This window comes from Peromyscus californicus, unplaced genomic scaffold (assembly GCF_007827085.1).
Source record: "Peromyscus californicus insignis strain IS unplaced genomic scaffold, ASM782708v3 Scaffold_16__1_contigs__length_79575227, whole genome shotgun sequence".
Classification (NCBI taxonomy): domain Eukaryota; kingdom Metazoa; phylum Chordata; class Mammalia; order Rodentia; family Cricetidae; genus Peromyscus; species Peromyscus californicus.
The window spans coordinates 9062996-9090022 of NW_026294458.1; the positions used below are offsets into that span (position 1 = coordinate 9062996).

A 27027-nucleotide genomic window follows, 5' to 3' on the forward strand; every position below is an offset into this window, starting at 1 on the left:
GATGAGAAAGTGTTTAATGGACACAGCCTTAGGGGAAGTCTCATTGTCACAGACATAACAGACCTGAACCTGCTCAGTGGGGTCTGTAGGAGACACGGAAGAGTCTGGAGACTCTCAGCTGACAACACAAACATCTGTCTCTGTGTCTGCTCAGGACTCAACAGACCCAGCAGCTGGGGATAATGTGGTCCCTTGGGCAGCCTCAGGCAGGAAGTGATACCCAGGCTCTTGATGGCACACACTCCTAAGAAGGGATTTGGTTGACTAAGAAAAATTTGCATGAAGGCCCTGTCAGTTCTCTGAGAATTGTTAAAGGTTTAGAGAGACCTGCACCATGTCTGTCTCAGCAGAGCTCAGTGGTGTTTGCACCATGGCCTGGACTCCTCTCCTCCTCTTCCTCCTTCATTGTACAGGTCAGGAGTCATCTGCACCCTGATCCCAGTTCAGGGAAACCATCTGACAGCAGATAGATTCTCCTCTCTTCTCTCAGCATGGACATAATGTGTTTCTCTGTTTTCAGGGTCTTTCTCCCAGCCTGTGCTGACTCAGTCACCCTCTGCCTCTGCCTCCCTGGGAGCCTCAGTCAAACTCACCTGCACCTTGAGTAGTGAATACAGCAGCTACATCATTCATTGGTATCAGCAACATCCAGACAAGGCTCCTAAGTACGTGATGTATCTTAAGAGTGATGGAAGCCACGGCAAGGGGAATGGGATCCCTGACCGCTTCTCTGGCTCCAGCTCTGGTGCTCATCGCTATTTAAGCATCTCCAACATGCAGCCTGAAGATGAAGCTGACTACATCTGTGGTGCAGATTATACCATTAGTGGACAATTTGGGTGAACACATTGACCCAGATAAATGAGGAAGCAGGGCAGGAACTACTATGCTCTCTTGCTACCAAGATTGGACTATGATTTTGAGAAGGAACCTCTGAAGTTCTTAGCTACTACAGTTACTGGGGACAGATCATAGGTTTAGCAATTGCTCCCAAACTCCTGGGGAAAGTGGGGATTGTATAGAGTGCACAGCTCTGTAGTAGTAATGACCATGTAAAAGTTAAAACTGTACAGCTGAGGAGATGAAAATATTTTCCTTATAAACTGGAGAAGTGGATCTAAGGTTCTCATAATTACTCACCAAAGTTCATAGGAATATGTTTTTCATAAGATGGCTTTCTTGTCTTATGCTCTAAATTTTTTTCACTACAGCAAGTTCCCAAGAAGCACAGTGTAAGAACATTTAAGGTGACCCTGTTGTTGGAGCCCCCTATTGGCAGCAAAAAAGATAAATGGAAAATAGTTACCGGTCTGAGCATTGCCCTTGATGTATATGACTTCCATGTCCTTCCTGCAATACCCTCTTTACATAAGTTTACTCAGAGACTTTGAAGGAAGGACAAAGTAACCACCATGTCTTCCAAAATTCTTTTTTGAAAAATTTTTATTGATTAAATTTATACATTTATTTTACACCCCAACCACAGTTTCCCTTTCCTTCTTTCCTTCCATCCCCTCACCTACCCCACCTCCAGTGAACCCACACCTCCTCTGCTTTTGTTCAGAAAGGGACAGTCCTCCCATGGGTGTCAATAAAGCATGACATATCAAGCTGAGATAGGACTAAGCTCCTCCTCTCATATTAAGGCTTGGTAAGGTAATCCAGTATGAGTAATAGGTTCCCAAAAGCCTGCCAAAGCATCAGGGACAAGTCCTCCTCCCAGTGCTAGGAATCACACAAGTAGACAAAACCATATTACTGTCACACATATATAGAGGGCCTAGGTCAGTCTTGTCAGGCTTCTTAGTGATCAGTCCAATGTCTGTGAGCAACTATGAGCCCAGGTTAGCTGTCTCTGCAGGTTCCCTTGTGATAACCCTGGTCCTCGTGGCTCCTATACTCCTCTCTCACTCTCTTCAACAGGATTCTCAGAACTAGGGGAAGTGCTGAGCTGTGGAACTCTGTATCTACTTCCATTAGTTTGTAGTTGGAGAGTTTCTCTCCAGCTCCCGCAAACCCCCACCAGTTCCGGAGCCCACTTATAAAATAAACATACCGACTCTTATATTATTTAAACTGCTCGGCCATTAGCTCAGGCATACCATTGTTTAGCTCTTACTCTTATACTAAGCCCAATTTTGTTAATCTATATGTCCCCACGTGTTCCGTGGCTTTAGCTGTTGCCTCTACATGATACTTCCTGGACCGTAGCTGGTGTCTCCCCTCCCTGCCTTCTTGTCCTTTTCTTTTTCCAATCTGTTAGTCCCGCCTATACTTCCTGCCTGGCTACTGGCCAATCAGTGTTTTATTTATCAAACAATCATCCACAGCATTAGTTACTGGACAAAGGTTCTCCAGTGACAATTAGGATAGTCACCAATCTGATTACAGGAGATGGCCAGTTCAGGCACCCACTCCACTGTCTCCACTTTTAGATTCCTGGGAGTTTCCCTTGCACCAGGTTTCTACCCTGACCATAAAATGTCCTCCCCCCTGCATCAAGACATTTCTTTCACTACTCACGCTTTTTATCCTACCCCAGCCCTAACCTTAGTGTTCCCATCACTGTCTGCCCCAGTTTACCCAGGAGATCTCTTCTATTTCCCCTCCCCAGAGAAATCCATACATTCCTGTTTGTAACCTCCTTGTTACCTAGCCTCTGTGGGACTGTGGATTGTAGCATGTTTTTCCTTTACTTTACAGCTAATATCCACTCATGAGTAAGTACATACTATGTTTGTCTTTCTGGATCTAGACTACCTCACTCAGTTTGATTTTTTTCTAGTTCCACCCATTTGCCTGCAAATTTCCTCATGTCATTTTTTTGAGAAACCACCATATTGATTATCAGAGTGGCTGTACAAGTTTGCAGTCCTACCAGCAGTAGAGGAGTAATCCCCTTGCTCCACATCCTCTCCAGCATAAGCTGTCATTAGTTTTTTTTTTTAAGATCTTAGTCATTCTGACAGGTGTAAGATAGAATCTCAGAGTCGTTTTGATTTGCATTTCCTTGATGGCTAAGGATATTGGACAATTCTTTAAGTGTCTCTTGGCTATTTGAGATTATTCTCCTGAGAATTCTCTATTTAGATCTGTACCCCATTTTTAAATTTGATTATTTGGGTTTTTTTATGTCTAGTTTCTTGAGTTCTTTATATATTTTGGAGATCAGCCCTCTGTCAGATGTGGGGTTGAAGAAGATCTTTTCTCATTCTGTAGGCTGCTGTTTTGTTTCATTGACAGTGTCCTTTGGTTTAAGAACCTTTTCAATTTTGTGTGGTCCCATTTATGAATAATATACTAGTCAATCTACTGGTGTCTGTGCTATTGATGTTCTATTCAGGAAGTTGGCTCCTGTGTTAATGAATTCAAGGCAACTTCCCAATTTCTTTTCTATTAGTTTCAGTGTAACTGTATTTATACTGAGGTCTTTGATCCACTGGACTTTGAGTTTTATGCAGGGTGATAGATATGGATCTATTTGCATTCTTCAACATGACCACATCTAGTTATGCCAGCTCCATTTGTTAAAGATTCTCTCTTTTTTCCATCATAATTTTGGCTTCTTCTTCAAAAATCAGGTGATCATAGGTGTGTGGATTTATGTCAGGGTCTTTGACTCAATTCCATTGATCCATCTGCTTGTTTTTATGCCAATAGCATGCTTTTTTTTATTATTATAGCTCTGAAGTACAGCTCAAAATCAGAAATGGTGATACTTCTGAAAGTTCCTTTATTGTTCAGGACTGTTTTAGCTATCCTGGATTTTTGTTGTTGTTTTGTTTCATTTTTCCATATGAAATTGAGTATTATTCTTTCAAGGTTTGTAAAGAATTGTGTTGGAATTTTGACCGTAATTGCATTGAATCTGTAGATTGCTTTTGGTAAGATGGTCATTTTTACTATGTTAATCTTACCAATCCATGAGATGGGAGATCTTTCCATCTTCTCCAATTTCTTTCTTCAAAAACTTCAAGTTCTTGTTATACAGGTCTTAAACTTGCTTAGTTAGAGTTACCCCCAAGATATTTGATGTTATTTCTAGCCACAGTGAAGGGTGTTTTTTCTTCATTCCTTTCTCATACCCTTTATCATTTGTATATTCGAGGGCTAATGATTTTTTTGATTTAATCTTATATTGAGCCATGCCATAGAAGGTGTTTATCAGCTGTTGGAGTCCCCTTGCAGACAGTCTTGTCTTGCTCCTGATTTTAGTGGAATTGTTTTGAGTTTTCCTTTGTTTAATTTGATGTTGAAATCTGCTTGCTGTATATTGCTTTTATTACGTATAGGTGTGTTCACTATATCCCTGATCTCTCTAAGACCTTTATCATAAAGACTTGCTGGATTTTGACAAACACTTTTTCAGCATCTATTGAGATGATCATGTGGCTTTTTTCTTTCAGTTTGTTTATATGGTGGATTACACTGATAGATTTTTTTTGTATGTTGAACTATCCCTTTATCTCTGAGATGAAGTCTACTTGATCACGTTGGATGATCTTTTTGATATGCTCTTAGATTGAGTTTGCCAACATGTATTGAGAATTTTTTGCATCAAAGTTCATGAGGGAAATAGGTCTATAGTTTTCTTTCTTTGTTGAGTCTTTGTGTGGTTTTTGTACCAGGGTGACTTTGGCCTCATAAAAAGAATTTGGCACTATTCTTTCTATTTCTATTATATGGAATAATTTGAGGAGTATTGATATTAGCTCTTCTTTGAAAGCCTGGTATAATTCTATGCTGAAACCATCTGACCTGGGTTTTGTTTGGTTGAGAGACTTTTAATGGCGGCTTCTATTTCCTTAGGGGGTTATAGGTCTATGTAAATTGTTTAATCTGGTCTTGTTTTAGTTTTTGTATATAGTACCTATCAAGAAATTTGTCCACTTCTTTTACATTTTCCAAATTTGTGGAGTACAGGTTTTTGAAGTATGACTGTGGTGATATTTTATTTGCATGTTAATAAATAAAGTTTTCCTGGAGATCAGAGGACTAGCAAGCCATAAACAAAAGTCAGGCAGTGGTAGCACAGGTCCTTAATCTGATCACATGGCTGGCAGAGTCTCTCCGTGTTCAAGGACACACTAGGGAACAGCCAAGCATGGTGACACATGCCTTTAATCCCAGTACCAACCATAGAGACCTGGAGGTCTATATAGACAGGCAGTGACAAGGAAGTGAGGTAACTGAGCTAAGAGCCAATGAGGGGGCAGAACAGCAAGGCAATAAAAGCCTGGGTAGACAGGAAGTAGCTCTCTTGGGAAGCTACGGCAGCATGGTGAGTTAAGGTTAGCTGGTGGCTCTCACTATTTCCCTGATCACTAAGGCTTTCACCCCTATATTTGACTCTGTGTTTCTTATTTAATAAGATGGTTTAGAAATTTGTTTCCATTTTATTGATTTCAGCCCGTGGTTTGATTATTTTCTGCCATCTACTCCTCTTAGGTTTGCTGGCTTCTTTTTGTTCTAGAGCTTTCAGATGTGCTGTTAAGTCACTAGTATGGGACTTCTACAACTTATTTATGCAGGCACTCAGGTCTATCAACTTTCCTCTTAGCACTGATTTCATTGTGTCTCATAACTTTGGGTATATTGTACTTTCATTTTCATTAAATTCTAGGAAGCCTTTAATTTCTTTCTTTTATTCTTTCCTTCTTGGCCCACTGTTAATTCAGTTGAGAATTGTTTTGTCGTTTGGGTTGTGGTTGAAGTCCAACTTTATCCCATGGTGATCTGGTAAGATACAGGGGATTATTCCCATTTTTTGTATGTGTTGAAATTTGTTATGTGATCAAGTATATGGTCAATTTCCAGAAGGTAACACTAGGTGCTGAGAAGAAGGTATATTCTTGGGTGAAGGTATATTTTGGGTGAAATGTACTATAGATATCTGTTAGGTCAATTTGAGTCATAACATGTTTTTTCTCTGTTTATTTTCTCTCTGGAAGACCTGCCCTTTGTTGAGAGTGGGATGCTGAAATCTCCCACTATTAATGTGTGGGATTTGATGTGTGATTTAAGCACTAGTAACATTTCTCTTACAAATGTGGATGCCCTTTTAGTTGAGGCATAGATGCTTAGAATTGAGGCTTCATCTTGATGAATTTTTTTCCTTTGATGAATTTGAAATGCTATGAGATATGTATACATTGAGCCAAGGTGTTTGCTCTGATTGGTGTAATAAAAAGGTAGATGGCCAATAGCTAGTCAGGATATATAGGCATGACTTCAAGGCAGAGAAAAGAAGCAGGATGAGATAATTGAAGCATAGAAGAGTTGCCAAGGAGATGTAGAGGGATTCAGACATACAGAATGCAAGAAAGGTGAAAAGCCACATATTAAAATGTATGTTAAAAAAGTAGGATAATTGAAGTTATAAGAGCTAGTGGGACAGGTTTTCACAATTAATAAGTTTCCATTGCAATATTTGGGAGCTGTGTTGTGGGACAGAAAAAAAAACTCAGCATTTTTGATACCCAAATTGAGGCACATTATTTCCATACTGAACCTGAGAAAGGCTTTAAAAATTCCAAATACAGAAACGTGGGCCCAGACACAGCTTCCTGGTCCCACGGTCTCTCAGCCAGGCCATGGCATACAGAGTTGCAGCTCCTGCTCACTGCCTGTGGAATTGAACAAGTCAGCACCATCTGAGGAGCTTTGTGTCAGCATTAAGGCTTGGCTCATGCAGTCAGAGAAGCCTACAGGCATTCAGTACAGTGATCTATATGGAGAAAACCTTTAAACAAACACAACAAAAAGTGGGTATAAGCTGTCATAAAAAATAAATAATATAAAAATAATAAAGTCTTTCAACAGAAGGAGATCAAGGGGATACAAATTGGAAAGGAAGAAGTCAAACTTTCACTATTTGCAGATGATATAATAAACTACATAAGTGACCCCAAAAACTTATGGCAACTACCAGGCAACTCCTACAACTGTAAACATCTGCAGTAATGTGGCAGGATACAAGATTAACTAAAAAAAATCAGTAGCCCTCCTAATACACAAATGATAAACAGGCTAAAAAATAAATTAGAGAAATATCATCCTTTACAAAAGCCACAAATAATATAAAATACCTTGGGGAAACTCTAACCAAACAAGTGAAACACCTGTATGACGAGAACTTTCAGTCCTTAAAGAAAGAAATTGAAGAAGATATCAGAAAATGGAAAGATCTTCCATGCTCATGGATAAGTAGAACCAACATAATAAAAATGGCAAACTTACCAAAAGCAATCTACAGATGTAATCCCCATCAAAATCCCAACACAATTCTTCACAGGCCTGGTAAGAATAATAATAAACTTCATACAGAAAACCAGAAAACCTGGAATATCTAAAACAATCCTTTACAATAAAGTAACTTGTGGAGGCATCACCATCCCTGACTTGAAGCTCTCCTATAGAGCTATAGTAATAAAAACAGCTTGGTATTGGTATAAAAACTGACATGTGGACCAATGGAATCAAATTGAAGATCCTGACATTAATGCACACACCTATGAACACCTGATTTTTGATAAAGAAGCAAAACTTTACAATAAAAAAGAAAGCATTTTCAACAATTGGTGCAGGCATAACTGGATGTCAACATGTAGAAGATTGCAAATAGATCATATCTATCACCTGGAGATGGTAGACAGAGTCTCATGGCCAAGGAGAACCAGCCTTAATAATATTCTTCCCAGGGGCCCAGAAGAGAAACTACAAATGGCAAGAATTGTTTTCTGGGAAAGAATCCACATACACCATGCTCTTTGTATGTTTACTTTATTCCTCTGTCACAAAATTCTACCTCATTCCTCAGCTTTCTCCATCCTGAGTTTCTAACTTCCAATTTCATTTCAGTTTGGGTTTTTATTAGTAATTCTATTTCTTTTTTAAAGTCTACTTTCATGCCTGGAATTGTTTTAATTATTTTTATTCAACTGTGTGTTGTTATAGTCTCCTTTAAACCATTTATTTGGGTCTTTGGACATAGTCACAATTGATAGTTTCAAGTCCTTGCCTTGTGCTTCAGCTAAATTATTATTTTAGGCCCAGACACAATAGTAATCCTGCGTCTGTAGGAAGCATATTGTCCTAGTTGTTCATGTTTGTGTTTTTTTTTTTTTTTTTTTTTTGGTTTTTCGAGACAGGGTTTCTCTGTGTAGCTTTGCGCCTTTCCTGGAACTCGCTTTGGAGACCAGGCTGGCCTCGAACTCACAGAGATCCGCCTGGCTCTGCCTCCCGAGTGCTGGGATTAAAGGCGTGCGCCACCACCGCCTGGCTCATGTTTGTGTTTTTACTCTTGGATCTGACATCTGAAGTTATGGTGACTAAAGTGTCTCTTGGTGTAGATATCTGGTCCCATCTTTGTTGGCGGGGTGTTCAGTTCTTTGGTTGCTATTGCCCACTCTTAGTACTAAGCAAATGTGGCAGCTGTGGGGTGTGTGAGTCCCAGCAAGTTTGTTGGCTTAGGGTTTCCTATTAGCTCATTGTTCTTTGGGTCAGGGGAAACTCACAAAGAAATGGAGAGGGGCTAGAAGAACAGGCTGAAAGAGGCATCTGGCTATAACTATGGGTTCCCTTTGTCCAATCCAAAATTTGAGTCTTAATGTGGTGCTGGTGGCCTGGCAAAAGGGTCTTAATAGGCAGGTTGCAGTAGGACTAAGTGCAAGCCTTGAGAGAATGGAATGGAGGATGGAAAGTAGGGTAAAGGTATCCTCCCTGAATTCCAGCCTAGCATGGCAACTGTGGTCCCTGATAGACAAAGGTTCTGTGAGCCAGTGAAGTCACAGAGGATTAGGGATGGCCTGGAAGAAAAGACAGAAAGAGGTGACCAAGAATGCCTAAGAGGACCCTGATGCCAAGGTATTGAGCTTAGGCCTCAGCAGACCATCTAACATTCTTGGAAACACTCAGTCAGATCTCTGTGGAGGACCTAGAAGTACCAAGCCTTAGATGAGAAACATTGAAATTATTTTAGAAGCCCCTCCTGGCCCCACATGATGACTTCACATTCCCAAACCTCTCACAAGGCTACAGAGTGTTTGTATCTCAAACAATGACAGTTCCTTCTTGTTACGAGAATGATCTACAGAGATGAGTGTACAAACTGAACATTTAAATACAAATTTTAATAATGATGACTGGCTTTGGTCATTCATTCATTCATTTACTTTAGAGCTTGTTAAAGAGTCTAAATTACACAGAACTGGAAAATTTATTTTGAATGAAGACTGAACAGAACAATATGAAATCTACTTAGTGATTGTTCTTTATGTAAAAATTAAATTCTCACATTTATTTTATGGCCATACTTATATCCTACCTGTGAAGAAAGCTTATTATTAATCTGCTAAATGGGCACATAATTAAAATGAGTCTTAATGATTTATTTCTCTACCCACAGATCAGTACCTTGCTCAGCACTCATTAGAGAAGTTTCTTCTTGAAGTAGACATCAATCAATACAGAAACCAACAAAGTATTAATGTGTAGAGAATAAGACATTTTTTTGAATTCTCAGCCTAAGTGGGGAAGACATCTGATTCATACCTCTTCCCCTCAATACCCAGGGATCTTCTTGAAAACTGAGGCCAAAAGATTATAAGAGATAGATAGAGAAGGTAGACTGTTTCAAGGAAACTGTTTTCTGAGCACAATGGGGCAGATGTACATATGAACTCACAGACATTGTAAGAGTAGCACAAAACGTGTGAAAGATCAAGCCAGACAAAATTCTAGCATAAATGGAGAGGTGGACATATTTTCCTAACCTTAGCTGAGGATCTGTTGACATTTGATACCTTTTGGGAAAAATCATAGTCAGTTTGATTTAATGGTGTGATCTTTGTTATAGTGACCATGCCATGTCCCAAGGTAGTTGCCACATTGTAGGAGTTGGGCAAGCAGGACTCAAAGAGTTTGAGAGAGAGAAAGAAGGAGAAAATTTGGGGGTGTGGAGGGTTGGGGTAATCACGTTGAAACTTCTGTACTTTTCTGAAAATCATCAAAATACATCACCTGAAATTCCCAAACAAGTAATTAAAATATTCTAAAATAATAATAAAAATTATATGTTATAAATCCATGCAAGAGATTTTTCAAATTTAAATAGGTTCAGTGGGTACAAGGAAAACACACAGAAAAAAAGAGCCAAAAATATGAAAATACATACAGACCCAAAGACCTTCTAAAAAATAAAAATCGGAAATATTAGTAAATAAGATAAAGAACTTTAGGATTTTAAAAAAAGAACAAAGAAAGAATTATCTGACAAAAATCATCCCAAAATACCATTGAGTTTGTTTTGTGTTGGCCATCTATTTCTGGACATCGGGCCTGCCCTTAAGTGTATATGCAGGGAAACTTGTTGGATGAAACCTTTTCTTTGCTAGAGGTTATAAATTAGAGATAACTTCTGCATTAGGGATGAGGACTTGTTTCTACTTCACTCTCAGTGCTAACTCCATCTGGCTCTGACCTGTGCAGGCCCTGTTTATGATGCAACAATCTCCGTGACTTCATATAGAGGTCATTCCTATTTTATCTAGAAAATCTTGCTTCTTTGGTGTCTTTTACTATCACTGTCTCTTACAATATTTTATCCTCCTCTTCCACAGAATTATCTGAGCCATGAAGGGATGGATTTGATGGAGACATTGCACATATGACTAGTGTTTCAAGATCTCCCCATTTATGTACATTTCCAGTTGTGAGTCTCTGCATTTGTTCCCCTCTACTGCAGGAGGAAGCTTCACTGATGATGGCTAAGTAAGACATTGATTTATAAGTACAGCAGAATGTTATTAGGGGACAGTTTGTTGTTACATTCTTTTATTAGAACACTAATGTTTAGTTTTCTCCTATGTCCTTGGCCTATCTGGTCTCAGGTTCTTGGCTCCCCAAGCAGTGTCAGACATGGGTTCTATCTTATGGAGTAGGATATTCCAATCAAATAAGGGTTGGTTACTCCAAGAACTTTTGTGTCACTATTACAACATTGTATTTTGCAGGCAGATGACTAGTGTAGATTGAAGTGTTGTGGCTGGGTTGGTATTTAGCTTTCTCCTTTGATAGTGTGCAGAGTACTTTCCAGTAGCAGGGCACAAGTCATTAGAGGTGAAGGCTTTTGGTAGGCAAAAACTCAACTTCTCCATGTTCAGAGAGTTATGTAGATGTTATCCTCAACAATGGGGACTTACCATCAGTTTGGGGAGAGTAACCAATAGTCTTGGTAATAATGTGGGTTGCTTGGGGCTACCATGGGGCCCATTTGGCCAACAACTCAATTAAATGTAACCCATTGCCAGCACAGGCAGTTTCAATTGGTGGGAATATGGCTAGTTGGGGCTTTCTGTCTCCAATCATTTGGTGATTCACCACTATTTGGTGATTCCATTTAGATTTCTTTCATATATGTATATTTTTAAGAAGCTTCTACTGTATTAGGTTTCCATTTACTCCTTAAATAGCTCTTATATTGTTCTGCAAACAACCCAGGCTATTGCCAAGGCTCTTCGTTGCTCTCTACAAACTGATGACCCTGTTACTGAAGAAAACACCTACATAAATCACTGAGCATGAAGAAGATAAGCCGGTACCTACCTGGAGCCTTCATGCCTACTGTCCAGTGTTCCTGACACTAGGAGATACTATGAACACTATTATAATTGCAATCTAAACACCAATCCAGCAATCTACAATCATGTTCTGACTTCAAGATACACTGGTGAAATAGTGGCACAAAAATATATGATTAATCAATCAGTATCTTACTGGATTTAAGGCCCGCCCACTACAGCAGATGGAACCCTGGCCTAATACTACCTAGGTGGCCTAGAACCAGAGACTACATAGGCCAGAAACTTAGTAGTAAACCAAATAATATTGTTCTGCTTAAGGACTGATTCCTGCAAATGACCCTAAACAATTGACCCTGTGACAATCTACTATACTCATACACTGATATTCATATCAGTGTCTTACTCAGCCATAATCAGCAAAGCTTCCTCTTTCATTAGATGGGAACAAATATAGATTTTGATAACTGAACAATGTGCACAAAATAAAAGATCTTGGAACACTCAGTCCCAATGGCATGTGCCCACATTTACAATCATACCACTCAAAACTCAGGGAACTCTGTGGAAGAAGAGGTAGAAAGATGTCAAGATTCAATTGGAATGAAAGACACCAAGGAAACAAGGCCTTCTAGATACAACAAGACTGATGGACATATGAACCCACAGGGATTGTGGCAGCATGTACAGGGCCTGCATAGGTCTCTGCCATGGGGGGTTCCAGTGCCAAAAGGGAAGTAAACACAAACCCCCATTCCTAAGCCAAAAGTTATGTCCAATTTAGTGTTTGCAAAGGAAAAGTTAGTTTTCTTAAATGGAGTCTCACCGAGTATACAGACCACACTTAAGGCAAGGCTCCATGTCCAGCATTAGATGGTCAACACAAAGCTATCTTAATGATATTTTAGGAATCTTTTGTCTTATAATGCTTTGTCTGGGTAATGTTTTTCATAAGACATCTTTTGCTTGCATGTTATTGTTTCTATGAATTTTCTGTATGTGAAATGTATATGTATCAGCATCTTGTGTTTTTTCTTTTTGTTTTGTGCTATTATGTTTTTTTATTTTATATTATTATTATTACTATTACTATTATTATTATTATTATTATTATTATATACCCATTTGCTTTCTATTGAGAAAAAGAAAGAAGGGATATTTTGAGTGGGTGCAAACTAGAGAGAGTCTAGTTGGGGGAGGAGGAATAGTAATTAGAATGTATTTAGAATTATTTTTAATTAAAAAAGGAACCACAAAACCCAATAACATGAAAATAAATAATTCAATTAAAATAGGTACAGAATAAGCAGAGTGTTCTTAAAAGATGAAATAATTGACTAACAAACACTTAAAGAAATGTCTAACATCTTTTGTCATCAGGGAAATGCAAATCAAAATTACTTTAAAGTTTCATCTTATCTCTCTCAGACTGAAAATGTCAAAAAAGCAAATGAAAGCACATGATGGAGAAGATGTGAAAAAAGAGGAACATTTATTTATTGCTGATGGGAGTGCAAACAGAAACAGCCCTTATGGAAATCAGTGTAGTGGTTCCCCAGCAAGCTGGAATTGATCTTCCTCAAGATCTAGCTATACAACTCTTAGGTATATTCCCAAGGACTCTACATCCTAGTAATGAACCCAGGTTCGTTACTGATCTAGTCATAATAGCCAGCAGTTAGAAACAGCCTATATTTCTAGCAACTGATGAATAGATAATAAAAATGCAGTACATTTACACAGTGGTTATTATTCAGCTCTTAAGAAAAAAGAAAAGTATGAAATGCTCAGGTAAATTGAGAGAGCTAGAGAAAATCATTCCTGAGTGAGGTAACACAGATCCAACAAGACAAATACTCTATTTTCTCTTATATTTGGATGATTACTTTTAACTTTCCAATCTGTATGATACAATCTGAGTAGCCAGAGAATTTAGGTACCTGATATGAGAGCAGGGAAGAGACGATATCCCAAGAAGAGGAAATAGCATATAGTGTTGTGGGGAGTAAAAGGGGAAACTGGAATAGAAAGATTAAATGGGGAAGGGATGGGATAAAAGGTTGAGGGAGGGGTATGGGGAAGAAAAACTAATAGAATTGGGAAAAGGGGTCCCATAGAACCCCCAAACATCACAAAATAGTGTTAAGGCTGTGGGTTGCTGTCTACAACCTGACAAGTCCTATTCTGATGACAACAGTTTCCAGTGTCATCAAACATGTAGAAATTGAGATGATGTTTAACTAGAAGCTTCATCCTTACTCACTTGCATTCGTAGTGTTGCAAGGTACTCTTTACACTATCTAAGGGAAAATATAACCATCAATACCTCCCAGGTATAAGTCCTGGAATCTAAAAAGTTCACCTTTGTGCAGGATATCCTGGCATAATGTGGCACCAATGTTATGAAAAAAACAACAACCACCACTCTGATTGGATATAAGGCCCACTCCCTGAGTGGGAACCCATAACTGATGGTGCTAAAGTGACTGAGAACTTAAAACTATATATGTCATAGACTGTAGATGAATTTCTAAATAGTCTTATTAAATAAGAAACACAGAGCCAACTACAGAGGCAATAGCCAAAGAGATCAGAGCAAATAGCCACAACTAGCCTTAATTTACCACCACACAGTAGCTTCCACAGAGAGAGCTTTTTCCTATCTAAACTGAACTTTTATTGCCTTCCTGTTCTGCCTTCTCATTGGCTCTAAGCCCAGCCACATGACTTCCTCATCACTGCCTGTCTATACAGACCTCCAGGTCTCTATGGTTGGTACTGGGATTAAAGGCTCATGTCACCACGCTTGACTGCGTCCTTGACCACACAGAGACTCTGCTTGCCACATGATCGGGTTAAGGGCATGGGCTACTACCACCTAACTTCTATTTATGGCTTGCTGACCTTTGATCTCCAGGCAAACTTTATTAACATACAAATAAAATATCACATTTCAGCACAAATGAAGTATCACCACATTTTCCCTTTTTATTCTAATAAAAAGAAAAAAGGAAAAAGTTATAACTAATATAAGAAAAACTATATACATTAAGTACAATAACTATATACAATATATACAAGCAATAAATACCTCAACAATGTCTAGTCCATTTTCATTTGACAAACTCAGAGAAAATATTCCAATATCTATCCTATTTTGGTAAGTAATGTACCTGAATAATTTTCTATCCTAGCTTATATTACTAACAGAGAACTATCTTATAATGTCTTTCAAATGTATATACACTTACACCTCTTTAGTGAGTTTCTTTTCTGAAATTCTTAACGAGGAAAACTATAACTATAACTATCTAATCTTCAACTAACTATAACTATAACTATCTAATCTTCAACTCCCTCAGAGACCCAAGAAGGAAATAATATTACCTAAAAAACAGGAAGTACAAGCAAACAGCTTACGAAAAAAAAAATGTGAGTTGACAGAAACCGCCAGCTGCCTGGACAGTCACCCGAGGTTTCTCCACAATGTTGGGGCATCATCTTCAGCTTATAGGCTTAGCATACCTGACAGACTCATTTGTGAAGTAGAATGTACACAAGGCCTACAGTTCGACCTCACATTCGGTGCGAGTAGTCCATGTACCAGATAAACCTGAATTCCACCAGTGTCCTGTCATAATTCAGGATTTTAAATTTTGGAAATTGCTGATGGTTTTGGAATTCAGCTGTCCATTCTTCTCAGCTTGTGGGTGGCTTCATCTCTTTTTATTTATTTATTTTATACATACAACATTTTTTAACAATCTCAATCTCAATAGATATAATTTGTATACAATATATAAAAATCTAATCCAATGTAAAGTATTTATAGATAGTAATTGTCTTTTAAAAGTAGATTCAATAATCTACCTTTTTATCTATATTGTATCTATGTCCTGTCTTTTCTTTTCAGAGTAGTTTCAATAATCTACCCTCTATTCTATCATTGCTATATATCTTTTTTTCAAATAAGAACCTTAAATCTAATCTTCTTTGTTGAGCCCTTTTCCTAACAATTAACAACAACAACAACTTATAACCAACCCTCCTAAACAATGAAAATTATCCCAAACCCCAAACCCACTGAAAGACCAAAAACCACCCGCCCCACACCACCTCTTTTGGAATGTGGGCATCTTTTTCTTAAAATTGCTTCCTGCTGGTTGTGGGTGAAGGTATCTTTATTCTGAAAAGAAAAATTTTGGGTTAATTGTCAAATTCTAGGAAATGTAGCTATATCATTTGTTGTTCAGTCTCTGCATAATGTCAAAGTTCAGGGCTTATCTCAAGTCCTTGTTCAATTAGTCTGTGAAACTGGATAATCTCAGCTAGCCATCTTGAAATTGTTCTGAGCAATTTGTAGTACAAAGCTGATCTGTGGGTGATGTTTGTCAACTTAGTGGTATTATTATTGTTTACATGGGATCGTTGTTGTGGGGCCCCATAATCTTTCTGGAGACTTCAAATTCAATGTTAGGCCTGATTGTGATTCCCTGTAGAAAACTGATAGAGACTCAAGCACAAAAACATGTATAGACAGCTAATTAAAGCCTTTTTTCTATAATTAGTTAGTTCCATATGACCGTTAATATCATAACAAAAGTTTATATATCTATATACTTTTATATAGATATATAAATCTTATAAATTTTGATATATAATAGACATTTTAACATTATTATTTTTCTGAAAGAAAACTGCAATCAATTAACTCCTAATGGCATATTGCTATTCCCATTGATCTGTGCTTCATTCAAGCTTCATCAGAGAAACTTCTACTTGCAGTAGATGGGAATCAGTATGGAGACCTACAGATGCACAACATGCTGAGAGTGAGAGACTTTGAAGCATTCATCCCCTTCCTCTCAAGGCTCAGAAGACAAAGAAAGATTGCAAGAGCCAGAGGTGGTGGATGACGCCAGGCAAATTGTGTCTTCAAGCTATAATACAACTGATGTACCTATGAAGTCACAGATACTGTGAAGGCTCACACAAGGCCTGCACAGGTTAGAGGCAGACAGGGTCCTAGCATTGAGGGGCTGGGGTGGAAAAAGAATCCCATCCCTAACAAAGAAGTTAGTAGAAAACAAAAGTCTGTTTGATGGAAATCTGTTTGTGTCAACAGGTATCATAGGATATATCAACCACACTCCAGGGCACACCCCTGGCTAGGATTATTTCTCACACAGAAAATGCACTCCATAGATTTTTGTATGTTTGTTGAGATTTTTGTTTCACTTTGTCATTTTTGTCTTATTGATCTTTTGTTCTTCTGTTTTTATGATTTCTTTTTAATTTTTTTTTTTGAGAGATAGCAACAGAAAGGTAGGTAGATAGGTAGATGTGTAGATAGGAGAAGAACGTTAATTTGCGTAGGTAGGCATATGGTAAGGATTGGGAGGAGTTAAGGAAAGGGGGAAATACAATGAAAATAAATTGTTTGAAAAAAATTAAAAGGTATTTTCAGTTCCTTTAGCCTGGTTTTCTTTTCTATTATTCTTAGTTTTTTTTTTTTCAGAGTCTCCAAAATATACTGGATGTTTTATGTCCAAATATTATATTTTATTTAACCATTTCTTTGGCTGAGCTATTTATTTCTTTTAGCTACTTTTTCAAGATCTGAAAATTTGTCTTCCTTTCCTTTTAATCTATTGGGAGGCTTAACTCTTAGGGTTTTGTTTCACATCTTGAATTTTTAATTTCTAATTTTATTTCAGTTTGGATTTTTATTAATAATTTTATTTCTTTGTTAAAGTCTGCTTTCATGTCTCAAGCTGTTTTCATTATTTTATTCAACTGTTCGTGTTTTCATAGTCTTCATTAGGGCATTGATTCATATCCTCACAGGGTTCTTGTACATAGTCAAAATTAGAAGTTTCTTCTCTTGTGCTTTACCTAAATTGATTTTTCAGGCTCTGACACAATAGAAATCCTGGATTTTGAAGGAATCATATTCTCTTGGTTGCTCATCTTTGTGTTTCTGTGCTTGGATCTGTGCATCTTGAATTATGATTAAAGTGTTTCTGGGTATAGATATTTGGTCTTATCTTTGTTGGGTGGGTATTCTGTTCTTTGTTGCTATTGCCTACTCTAAGTCCTGGGCAAGTGTGGCAGCTGTAGGGCCCCTGATTCCCAGCCTAATGTGTTGGATTAGGGTTCCCTGATAGTTACTCTTTTTTTTTTATTTTATATAAGAAATTGTCTAGTTGTTTTATGTATCAGCCACGGATTCCCCTGTCCTCCCTCCTCCCACCTCCTAACCTTCCCCCACAATCCGCCCCAGTCTATATTTCTAGTTCATTTGTGTCCTTGTTAATTTCTGCTGAGCTCAAGAATAACTCGCCTCCTGGCTTTTTGGTGCAGGGAGGAGAGTTACTCTTGAGTTCAGCAGAAATTAACAAGAACACAAATGAACTAGAAAAATAGACTGAGACAGGCACCTGGATATAACTAGGGACCGCTGGATCCACACTAGTAGGCTGAGTCTCATATGGATTGAGGTGATCCAGGAGGAGGGGCTCACATCGGCAGGCTGTAGTGAGACTAAGAGTTAGTCTGGAGAGAGTGGAATAAAGGATGGGAAAGAGGGTAGCGCTCTCCTCCCTGACTTCCAGCGTAATGTGATATCTGTGTGTCCCTGGTAGATGAAGGTTCTGTGGGCCAGTCATGTCACCAAGGGGTAAAGAAGGGCTAGAAGAAAAGAATGAAAGAGGCTGCCAGGAATAACTAAGGGTACTCTAGTGACAATCTATTGACCTTAAGTCCCAGGAGACCCTTTTACATTCTTTTGAGATAGTCAATCAGTTCTCCCAGGAGGATCTAGAAGTACCAAGCATTAGACGAGGAACCCTGAAGTCATGTAGGAAGCTCCTCCTGGCCACACCTGACTTCATATGCCCAATCCTCCCACAAGTCTACCAAGTATTTGTAACCCAGTTGGTACTGACACTTCCTATTTGTTACAGGAATTTGTAGATGACTGAGGGAAATGAATATTTAAATACCAGTTATAATAATGATGAATTGTTTTGAGCCGTTGATTCATTCATTCTTCTGTTTTCACAGCTTGTAGCTAGAGTTTTCCTGCCTGGCCCACAGTCAGGACAAATCTCTGACACACGCCAGTCCCACAGCCGTCAGACCCAACCAAGTAAACATAGAGACTTATATTGGTTACAAACTGTGTGGCCGTGGCAGGCTTCTTGCTAACTTTTCTTACAGCTTAAATTAATCCATTTCTATAAATCTATACCTTGCCACGTGGCTCGTGACCTACCGGCATCTTCACATGCTGTTTCTCATCATGGCGGCTGGCAGTGTCTCTCTGACTCAGCCTTCCACTTCCCAGCTTTATTCTCCTCCTTGTCCCACCTATACTTTCTGCCTGACTACTGGCCAATCAGTGCTTTATTTACTAACCAATCAGAGCAACACATTTGCCATACAGAACATCCCACAGCAGATCTACATTTCATAGGACTGTCAACGCAGTCGTTAGTGAAGAGACTCAACACAGAAATCGAAAATCGATTTTTGGATGTTTCTTCATGCAAAAACTGTATTTTTAGATTTACTACAAAATAAGTTTATTGTAAATAAATACATCATAACGATGCCCTGCCTATTGAAGAGTCATTGTATTGAATCCCAGAAACTTCAAGATATGAACATAGAAATCTTATATTTAACAAGATGCTGTGAGGGAGGAGTGAGAAAGACAGAGGCCTCTCTCTCCTTCTGAGGGAGCATGGGAGATTGGGAATGAGTTTGAAATAAGCAACACCTTGACCACTGTTCTCTGGGTTGGAGCCCCTTGGCTTCTGTGGAGTCAAATATAGCTCTACCCACTTCAGAATAGTTAACTAATGTCAGGGCCATGTATTGTTGGGTGGATGACAAAGAACAGGGAGGAGCACCCAGCTGTGGACACAAACTGGGGTGTGTTCAGCATGGTCTGCACACTCACAGTCACCTCTTACTTTTGATCACTTATAGAAGACCTGCTAAGGCTTTGCCACCTGCACAGTGATTGAAAGACTATAAGGCTGGAATTTGCTTTGAGATTATTGCAGTTGGTAATGTTGTTTGGGTGGGACCCTGACAAGGATCCCTCCAGTGTCCTGAACCTTCCAACCTGCCATCCCCTTAAAACTCACTTTGTACTGCAGAGGTGATTGTGTGACACATCCTCTGCTGCTCAGGAAAGAGGGTGCAGAAACAATGCACAGAGAACCATCAGGCTCAAGGATAACACTGCTCAACTTTGTTTCCCTCACTGGTGATCCAGGTTCCACATGGGACCATATACAAGGACACCATTATCTGAATGCTGAACTGTTATCCTGGTGATGGCGAGGCCATGATGTGGATGATGGTGAGTTACAAAGCACTCATCCTGGTCATGCTGTGTCCTAGAAACCTCAGACTTGAATCCAATTTTTGTGAAAAATTGTGTCCTCATTTTTGTGAAAAACTCAAATTTTCATTGTTACCTGTTGTAACACAAAGAGGGTTATACTGCTCCTAGGAAAATGAATTTTGGAGCATACATTACATAAGGAATTAAATAGTCTATTTATTTTAGACAAAGCTGGTGGAGTCTTGATGGCTCCCTCTGCTCTTAGAACCTCCTGCCTTTTCCCATGGAAACGTGAGGAGAGAGACTCAGTAGTGAGTGTGTCTATGCACTGGTGACCAGCACCTCCAGTTCTGAAGGAACAGGCTTCTCCAGTTTCATCACATTGGTTTTCATGCTAGATTTGAAGTCCTCTAGCAGGAGATGGGAAGAGTGTGTGATCAAATAACAACAGCAATAAAAATTGTGATAATGGATGATAAAAATGATTGTGACATCAGCAAAGCCTGAGTATTGGTGACACAAACACCAGATTTCACCTCTAACAACCCTGCTACTCTTGCTGAGTAGGTTAGTGCTTTCTTGCTTCTTAAACACATAAATGGCCAGTGTATTAAAGATGCTGTCAACATTTTTTCAGACCTCTCTGTTGCTTGAAAATGACTTAATTTTACCCACTGTTTCCATTGTTTGAACAGAAAATATTAAACAATTAATATAATGTGATAAACAAGGCATGGCATTTTATGCCTTCTATTACAGCATTCAGAATCTAATGGAGAATTGACTATTATAGATATCTACAGGTAATGACTGTACTGGCACATGCCTTTAATCCCAGCACTTGGGAGGCAGAGGCAGGTGAATCTCTGAGTTCAAGACCAGCCTGGTTTACAGAGAAAATTCCAGGTCAGCCAGGGCACACAGGGAAACCCTGCTTCAAAAACAAAACAAAACAAAATGAAAGATAAACTGTGATACTCAAAATAAACATTAATACCTGGCATATGAGTACAGTTAAATTAATTCAGGAGGTTATCTCTCTATACATACTTACATGTACACATACACAAATAAGTGTATAAATGTTTATACATGTAACAATAATAAAGTAGTGATCAAGAGTTTGGAAAAGGGGATGTGGGAAGAACTATCTGGGAGAGAAAGAGAAAGCTGCAAATGCAGAGCTCATTTATGATTTTTTAAAAATTTCTTATAACAGTATATATTATATTGAACTTCTGTACTATGCCTGAGAATTTCCTGGGTTAGCCCTCCTCACTCAGCCCAGGTTTCTGCCTGTGTCCTGAAGTTACACTGTTATGTGACCCTTATTTGCGATACAAATATATGCATACAAATGTATGTACAAATACATGCACATATTAGAGAAGGGTGAATTTCACCACTATGTTGTTATAGGAGCAGATCCTATCTGCTTTCTCACATATCAAGGTTACTAGTTCTCTCTGCTAGCCACAGGATGTTGGAGTGTGTGAAGGAGACACAGAGTAAGGCTCAACTCCCTGCACTGAACTTTTTCAGGTGAAAAGGACTTTGGGGCCAGTTAAAAAGTGAAGGAAGTTCATGTTCTTAGACTCTTCCACCAGCAGAGGGTGGTAGGGTAGCATCCAGGAGCACCTGAGGGGGAGATTACAGTTGTACAGGGGAAGTTGAGTAGGTGATGCTAAGCCAGGAATTCCGAAAGTGTCAAGGGACAGTTTTTTTACTGCCAGTGAAGACATTCTGAGAATCACATAACAGTGTCATTCAGGAAAGAGGCAAAACCCATGCATAATGAGGGACTCATTCAGGAAATGCTCAGGTATTGTAGGATACCAGGCATGAGCCTCAGTAGCTCTGTCATGACTGACATTCATTGGCATAAGCATTCTGAGTCCAGTGGGGAGTTCACTGTGGCAGAACTGGCTACCAGGAATGGTGTCTTGCACTCAGGATCATGTTCTCTTGCATGTGATTCACAGTTGTCATGGCTGCAAAGCCATCACCTACTATTTATCTCTCTCCTGGGTACTTCCAGAGAGGCATACTTCTCTAACCTATAGTCAGATTTGCCATTAGACTGAAGCACCTGGGCTCTGGTACAGTCTACAGTAGGGAAGGTGTTCTGTCCCTCCATGAAAAATCTAGTGTTCATTGGAAATACTTGAATGAACTGAACACTAACCTGACTCAGAGCACATGTGCTCAGTGTCTGCATTCTTCCTGATGGGAACTCTCACCAAGCACCTTCCAGAGCTCAACTTAGTGCAACCTTGATCCTATGACTTTGACACACACAAGTGCTAAGATGTGTTTCCCAGAAAGTCTTGTTTCAGGGTATTTTAACAAGATCTTCAATGTCACTCATGCAAGATTTTTAATTTAATTCCTGAAGCCAGATGCTAATCTCTTCTAAGAGAATGGGGTCAGACAGGAAAGAGACTCAACATGAGAAATGACCCTGGACTTCTGATGACTCCACAAAAACAACTGATTGTATAACAAACCAATATCACATAGGTGTACTTGACAACAATTCTAATAGCACAGGTCTACATTGTATTGGGATGATCAGAATGAATCACAAATATAGCTTGATGACCAAGAGAGAGGAAGGAAAATCAAGGTGAGGTGACAGGCCACACTATACCTTCTGTTGAGTCACATTTCAGTAGTGGTCCCTTAATGACACCAAGTGCACACCATGGACAAGATAATAGAAGGTGCATAGCCTTGCTAAAACAGCTCAGCAGTTCGGAGACTATCATGGGTAAATTGCTGCAGGGTTATTGTGATCAGAGACCACAGAGGCTTAGGATGGTTTTCTGAGCCAAGAGACGCTTGAATGAGTAGGGATCCACCCCTCCAAGTCGGTTTCTGCATCACAGCTTTGAAGTATTTTCTCCACATAAGCCTCCATGGGGAGACCCAGAGAAGGGTAAGTTTGCATAGCCACAGAAAATCCACTACCCTCTAAAGGACTGAAAGAGACTAAAAGCCTGATTAGCCTGGTTGTGCTGTGATTTCCAGGATCCAGAACTCTGTGGCCTCTCCACCATGGCCTGGCTGTTCCTCCTGCTCCCCTTCCTCTCTCTGCACAGGTGATTTACCCAGATACAGTCTGATGTTTCAGCCTACAGACATTGCTGCTCAGCCCTGAATCCTGAGTCTGTTCTGGTGGAGTGTTTAGTTGGCTCTGGAAAGAACATTGTTTGGTATCCTGTGGGAGCCTGTTCTCGGGTTCCTCATGGCTTTACCCAGCAGGTCCACATAGAGGATGATTAGGACCACGGGTCTGAGTGCAGGTGTCTGAGATGGTCTGCACTTGGCTGTGCTGGGGGAAGAGGTCTTTTGCTCTACCCCTTGGCGTCTCTATAAAAACCCTGGGGCAGAGACAGTCAGGGCCCATTGGAATAGGTTCCAGGCCCTCTCGAGGCTATCCTTTATTTTCTATCTGTTTATCTCCGCAAGATTCTCAGCAATAAATCCTTCTATCTAATATTTCCTGCTGCTCACACTCAAGAAAACTCTGGGGAACTGTGGGAGTGGTGGGTAAACACCCCACAGAATGGTGCCCGAACAGGGACTAAAGAAAAAAGAAAAAAAAAGGGACTAAAGAAAAAAAAAAGGGACTAAAGAAAAAAAGGGGGGACTAAAAAAAGTGGGGGACTAAAGACAAATGAACAGGGACTAAAGACAAAGTAATAGGGACTAAAGATAAAAGAAAACAATAGTTTTATTACATAGTTTTTGGCAAAAGTGCTGAGTCAGCCCTGCCAGTGGATAAGGCATGCCGGTGTTATGGAAAATATATATTTTTTATATATATTATTGAGAGGCAGGGGTTTTATCCTTGAGAGAAAAGGAAAGCGGACTGGAAGGATGTCTGATGCTGCAGTGAAATTTTCTTCTGTCAAAATTTTCTATCTTCTATCCCTTTCTCAATTTCTATCTGTGAAAAATAAATATAAGGTATAGCGTAGTAATATAGTTTAGGAAAAACTTACAAGTGTATGATTGTGTAGGAAAAAATAAGGCAACTAGACAGAAAAACCCTACAATTTTCTAACTTTGGGGGCTATGAATGCAAACTGGGGGAAAAATCTTTCTTTGGGATTTACGGGTAGTAAAAAAGCTCTTCGCTGAGCTTATGGGGAAGAAAAAGTTTTCTATGGAAGCTTTTGACCTGAGGACAGCTGAAACGCTAAGTCCAAGTGGCAGGAGAAAGTGATTTCTCCCTGAGCAAAAATGGGGGTGTAAAAAGCCAAAGTTTAAAGTTGGGAAGTTTTGGAAAAGTTGGTCTCTCTCTTGGGAAGAAAAAAAGATCTTTCTCTTAAACTAAAAAAGTTTTCTTGGAAAATTTGGGGGGGGGGAATCTCTTTTAAAAGCCTTAATCTTTCTCTTAAACTTAAAGCCTTTAACTTTCTCTCTCAGAAGGACAAATTAGAATCACCTGAAGATATTAGTATGAGGACCACCTGTGATTAGCTCAAAGGGAAAACAACAAATCTCTTAAGACAGCAAAACCTCTCCAAGTTCTTTCAAGCTTTAAAAATCCTCCCTGCAATGCAGGAGGCAGGGACAAGTTCCTAAAAACCTCTCTTCTAAGCTCTCTTTTCAAACTAGTAAAAGACAGTGGGTCAGAGTACCCTGAGGGAAACGCTTAGGAGACTGTGGGTAAAGAGCTACAGAGAGCCCAATAGGGCGGGAAACTTTACCTGAGAAAAGCAAAAAAGCCAAGCTTTTCAGTTACAACTGAGCTGAGGCATCAAGGGTTTTGTTTGAGTGAGCATTTCAGAATAAAAAGGTGCTCCTAATTGTCCTAATGCAAAGATCCCCTGAAGCAATGCAAACTGTTAGCACTGTATCCTCACTTCTGACCAAAAACCCAGAGGTGACTGGCCAGTGTCTCCGAGTTGGAGTGCATTTCGGGGATACTAGGGTTCCTGCAGTGGTAAACTTCCTGGAGCACAGAGCTGAGGCAGGAAGGTGCAGGACCCAGGGAAAGATTGCTAACGAACAAACAAAACTAAAGCCAGTGGGAACAGCACAGTTGTCTGCTTTCCTACAAGTCCCGGGTTGATAGGCCCACAGCTGCAAAAAGAAATCTGAGAAAAAGCTTTTCTATCAGAGAAAGGACCTTTCTGGGACAACAGTAAAGCTGAACTGTGTCTGAAGCAGTTGTGCTGCTGAGTCAGAATGCTGTCTGGGGAAAGAGCCCAGCCAGGGCAGAACAGAACTATCCAGGAGTAAAGCTTTCTTTTCTGTCAGAGAAAGCATCTCCTTGAGAAAAGCTGTTTCAACTGACTCCCGGTGAGATGAGGGAGTGTGGCCCTGAGGAGTGACTGCCTCTGGCATGAGTTCTGTCCTTGAGCACCCAGACAAGAAAACCCAACCCACTGGGGGACTGGGCCAGGTGAAGGCCTGATGAGGCTAAACACCTGTCCTAATTTGAATTTAGAAATGGCAAAAACCTCCCTTGTTAGATTTTCAGTCTGTATGCAAACCACAGAGACCCCAAAAACAGAAACTGACAAAAAGCCCCTACCTTTAGTAGCAGGGAAAGCCACCACTGTAGTGTCGGAAATTGTTTCTGGGGTAGCGGGATAAACTGAGACCAAACTGGATACTGTCAGGGAGAAAGACTCTGAAGAAACAGAAGGGACATATTCCTCCCCAGAAAATACATGGGTGAAAAGCTGCTAGAATTTGAGGCAGATTCGGGGGGAGAAAAAAAAGCCCATACCTCCAAAGGCAGCTAGCAGAGGAACAGAGCTTCAGAGAGATACCTGAAGCTCTGCATCTGGGAAGGAAGGAACAAGCAAAATGAGAATAAAATCAGTGGGAGAAAAATCTCTCCAAAGGAGCTATGGAAAAGCTCTGTTAATGTTTTTCACTGACTGGCTAAGGAAAACATAAGCCCTGAGGAAAGTTGCTATCGGAAATGTCAGCCTCAATGCCAGCTAATGAGGCAGGTGCAGTTCTGATTTGGGGGCCAGTGTCTGAAGGAGAAACACCTGTTATAGCCAGCTGAGGAGAGACCAGAACCCTCCCAATGTCCCATAATTGAAAATGTAAAATGCTTGTTCAAATCTCCCGTTGCAAAAGCAAAAAACTTTGTTCAAACCTCCTGGGCAAGAATTTGTAAGCAAGTCTGGTTAAAGAGAACCAGTTGACTCTCAGACCCGAAAAGAATTATGGGAAATGAAGTCCAAACCTAGCTTGCAATAAGGGACTAATATAAGGGAAATGATATAAGGGACTGATATTATGACTGATATAAGGGAAATGCATTCTGGGAAAGGTAGTTTTTCCACTAAAGATGGCAACATTGCCCTGAAACACTTTTGTCAGCTCGAAAATACATTCATGGTAAACTTAAAATACAGCTTTTAAAAGAATAAGAAGGAAAATCGTCTAAGAGTTTAAGTGTCAGTTCCAATGAAAAATTGAAAGGATACGGAACTAGGTGCTTCGCGGTTTGGGACTCCATTAGTAAAATGCCTTATTTACCCTAATAACTGTGCAAAGTTTTTACAGTAGTTGAATGACAAAAAGCTACCTTTAAGAGCAAACAAGCCACTTTAAAATCCTTAAGAAAGCAAGAGAGAGCAGTTTATACACTGAACGTTGTCTTAGATATGAAGAAACTTATGTGAAATTAAAATTTATTTACCTCTTGAACAGCCTGCAATGAGTGATTCCTTTGCAAATCTAATTGAGGGGATAAGAAACAGGCATTCAAAAAGAAATGACTGCTTTATAGATGAGAAACAAACTTCAGAAAATCTAGCTGTCTTACAAAAGAGTTGCTTTACCTGAAAGTTCCTTATAAGAAATCAATGCTAAATATTGCAGCTGCTAATATCACCAGGAGTAAAAGCTAATGAAGTGAAAATACTAAATACAGTTCGGAGCTGTGCCACTTGTTGCTTTACTAGCTCCTTTAGAAAAATACTTTATATCACCTAATAGCTGTGCAGTATTTGGCGAAGAGCTTTACAGCAGCTAAATACGGTAATTTCACCCTCAGCGTGAAGTGAAGTTTTTCAGTAGAACAAACCAAAAGTACTGCTGTAATACAAACAT

At 39.5% G+C, this 27027-nt stretch overlaps 1 protein-coding gene across 1 annotated transcript in view; it reads left to right on the plus strand.

The window, feature by feature from the left end:
- The first annotated feature begins 367 nt into the window (after positions 1-367).
- LOC128111853 (immunoglobulin lambda-1 light chain-like) overlaps positions 368-27027 on the plus strand; it is a 65815-nt gene continuing 39155 nt past the window's right edge. Inside the window, exons 1-2 of the mRNA XM_052740299.1 lie at positions 368-413; positions 521-819. Coding sequence (XP_052596259.1) covers positions 371-413; positions 521-819 — 342 coding nt within the window. The 5' untranslated portion in view covers positions 368-370. The remainder of the gene's footprint in view (positions 414-520; positions 820-27027) is intronic.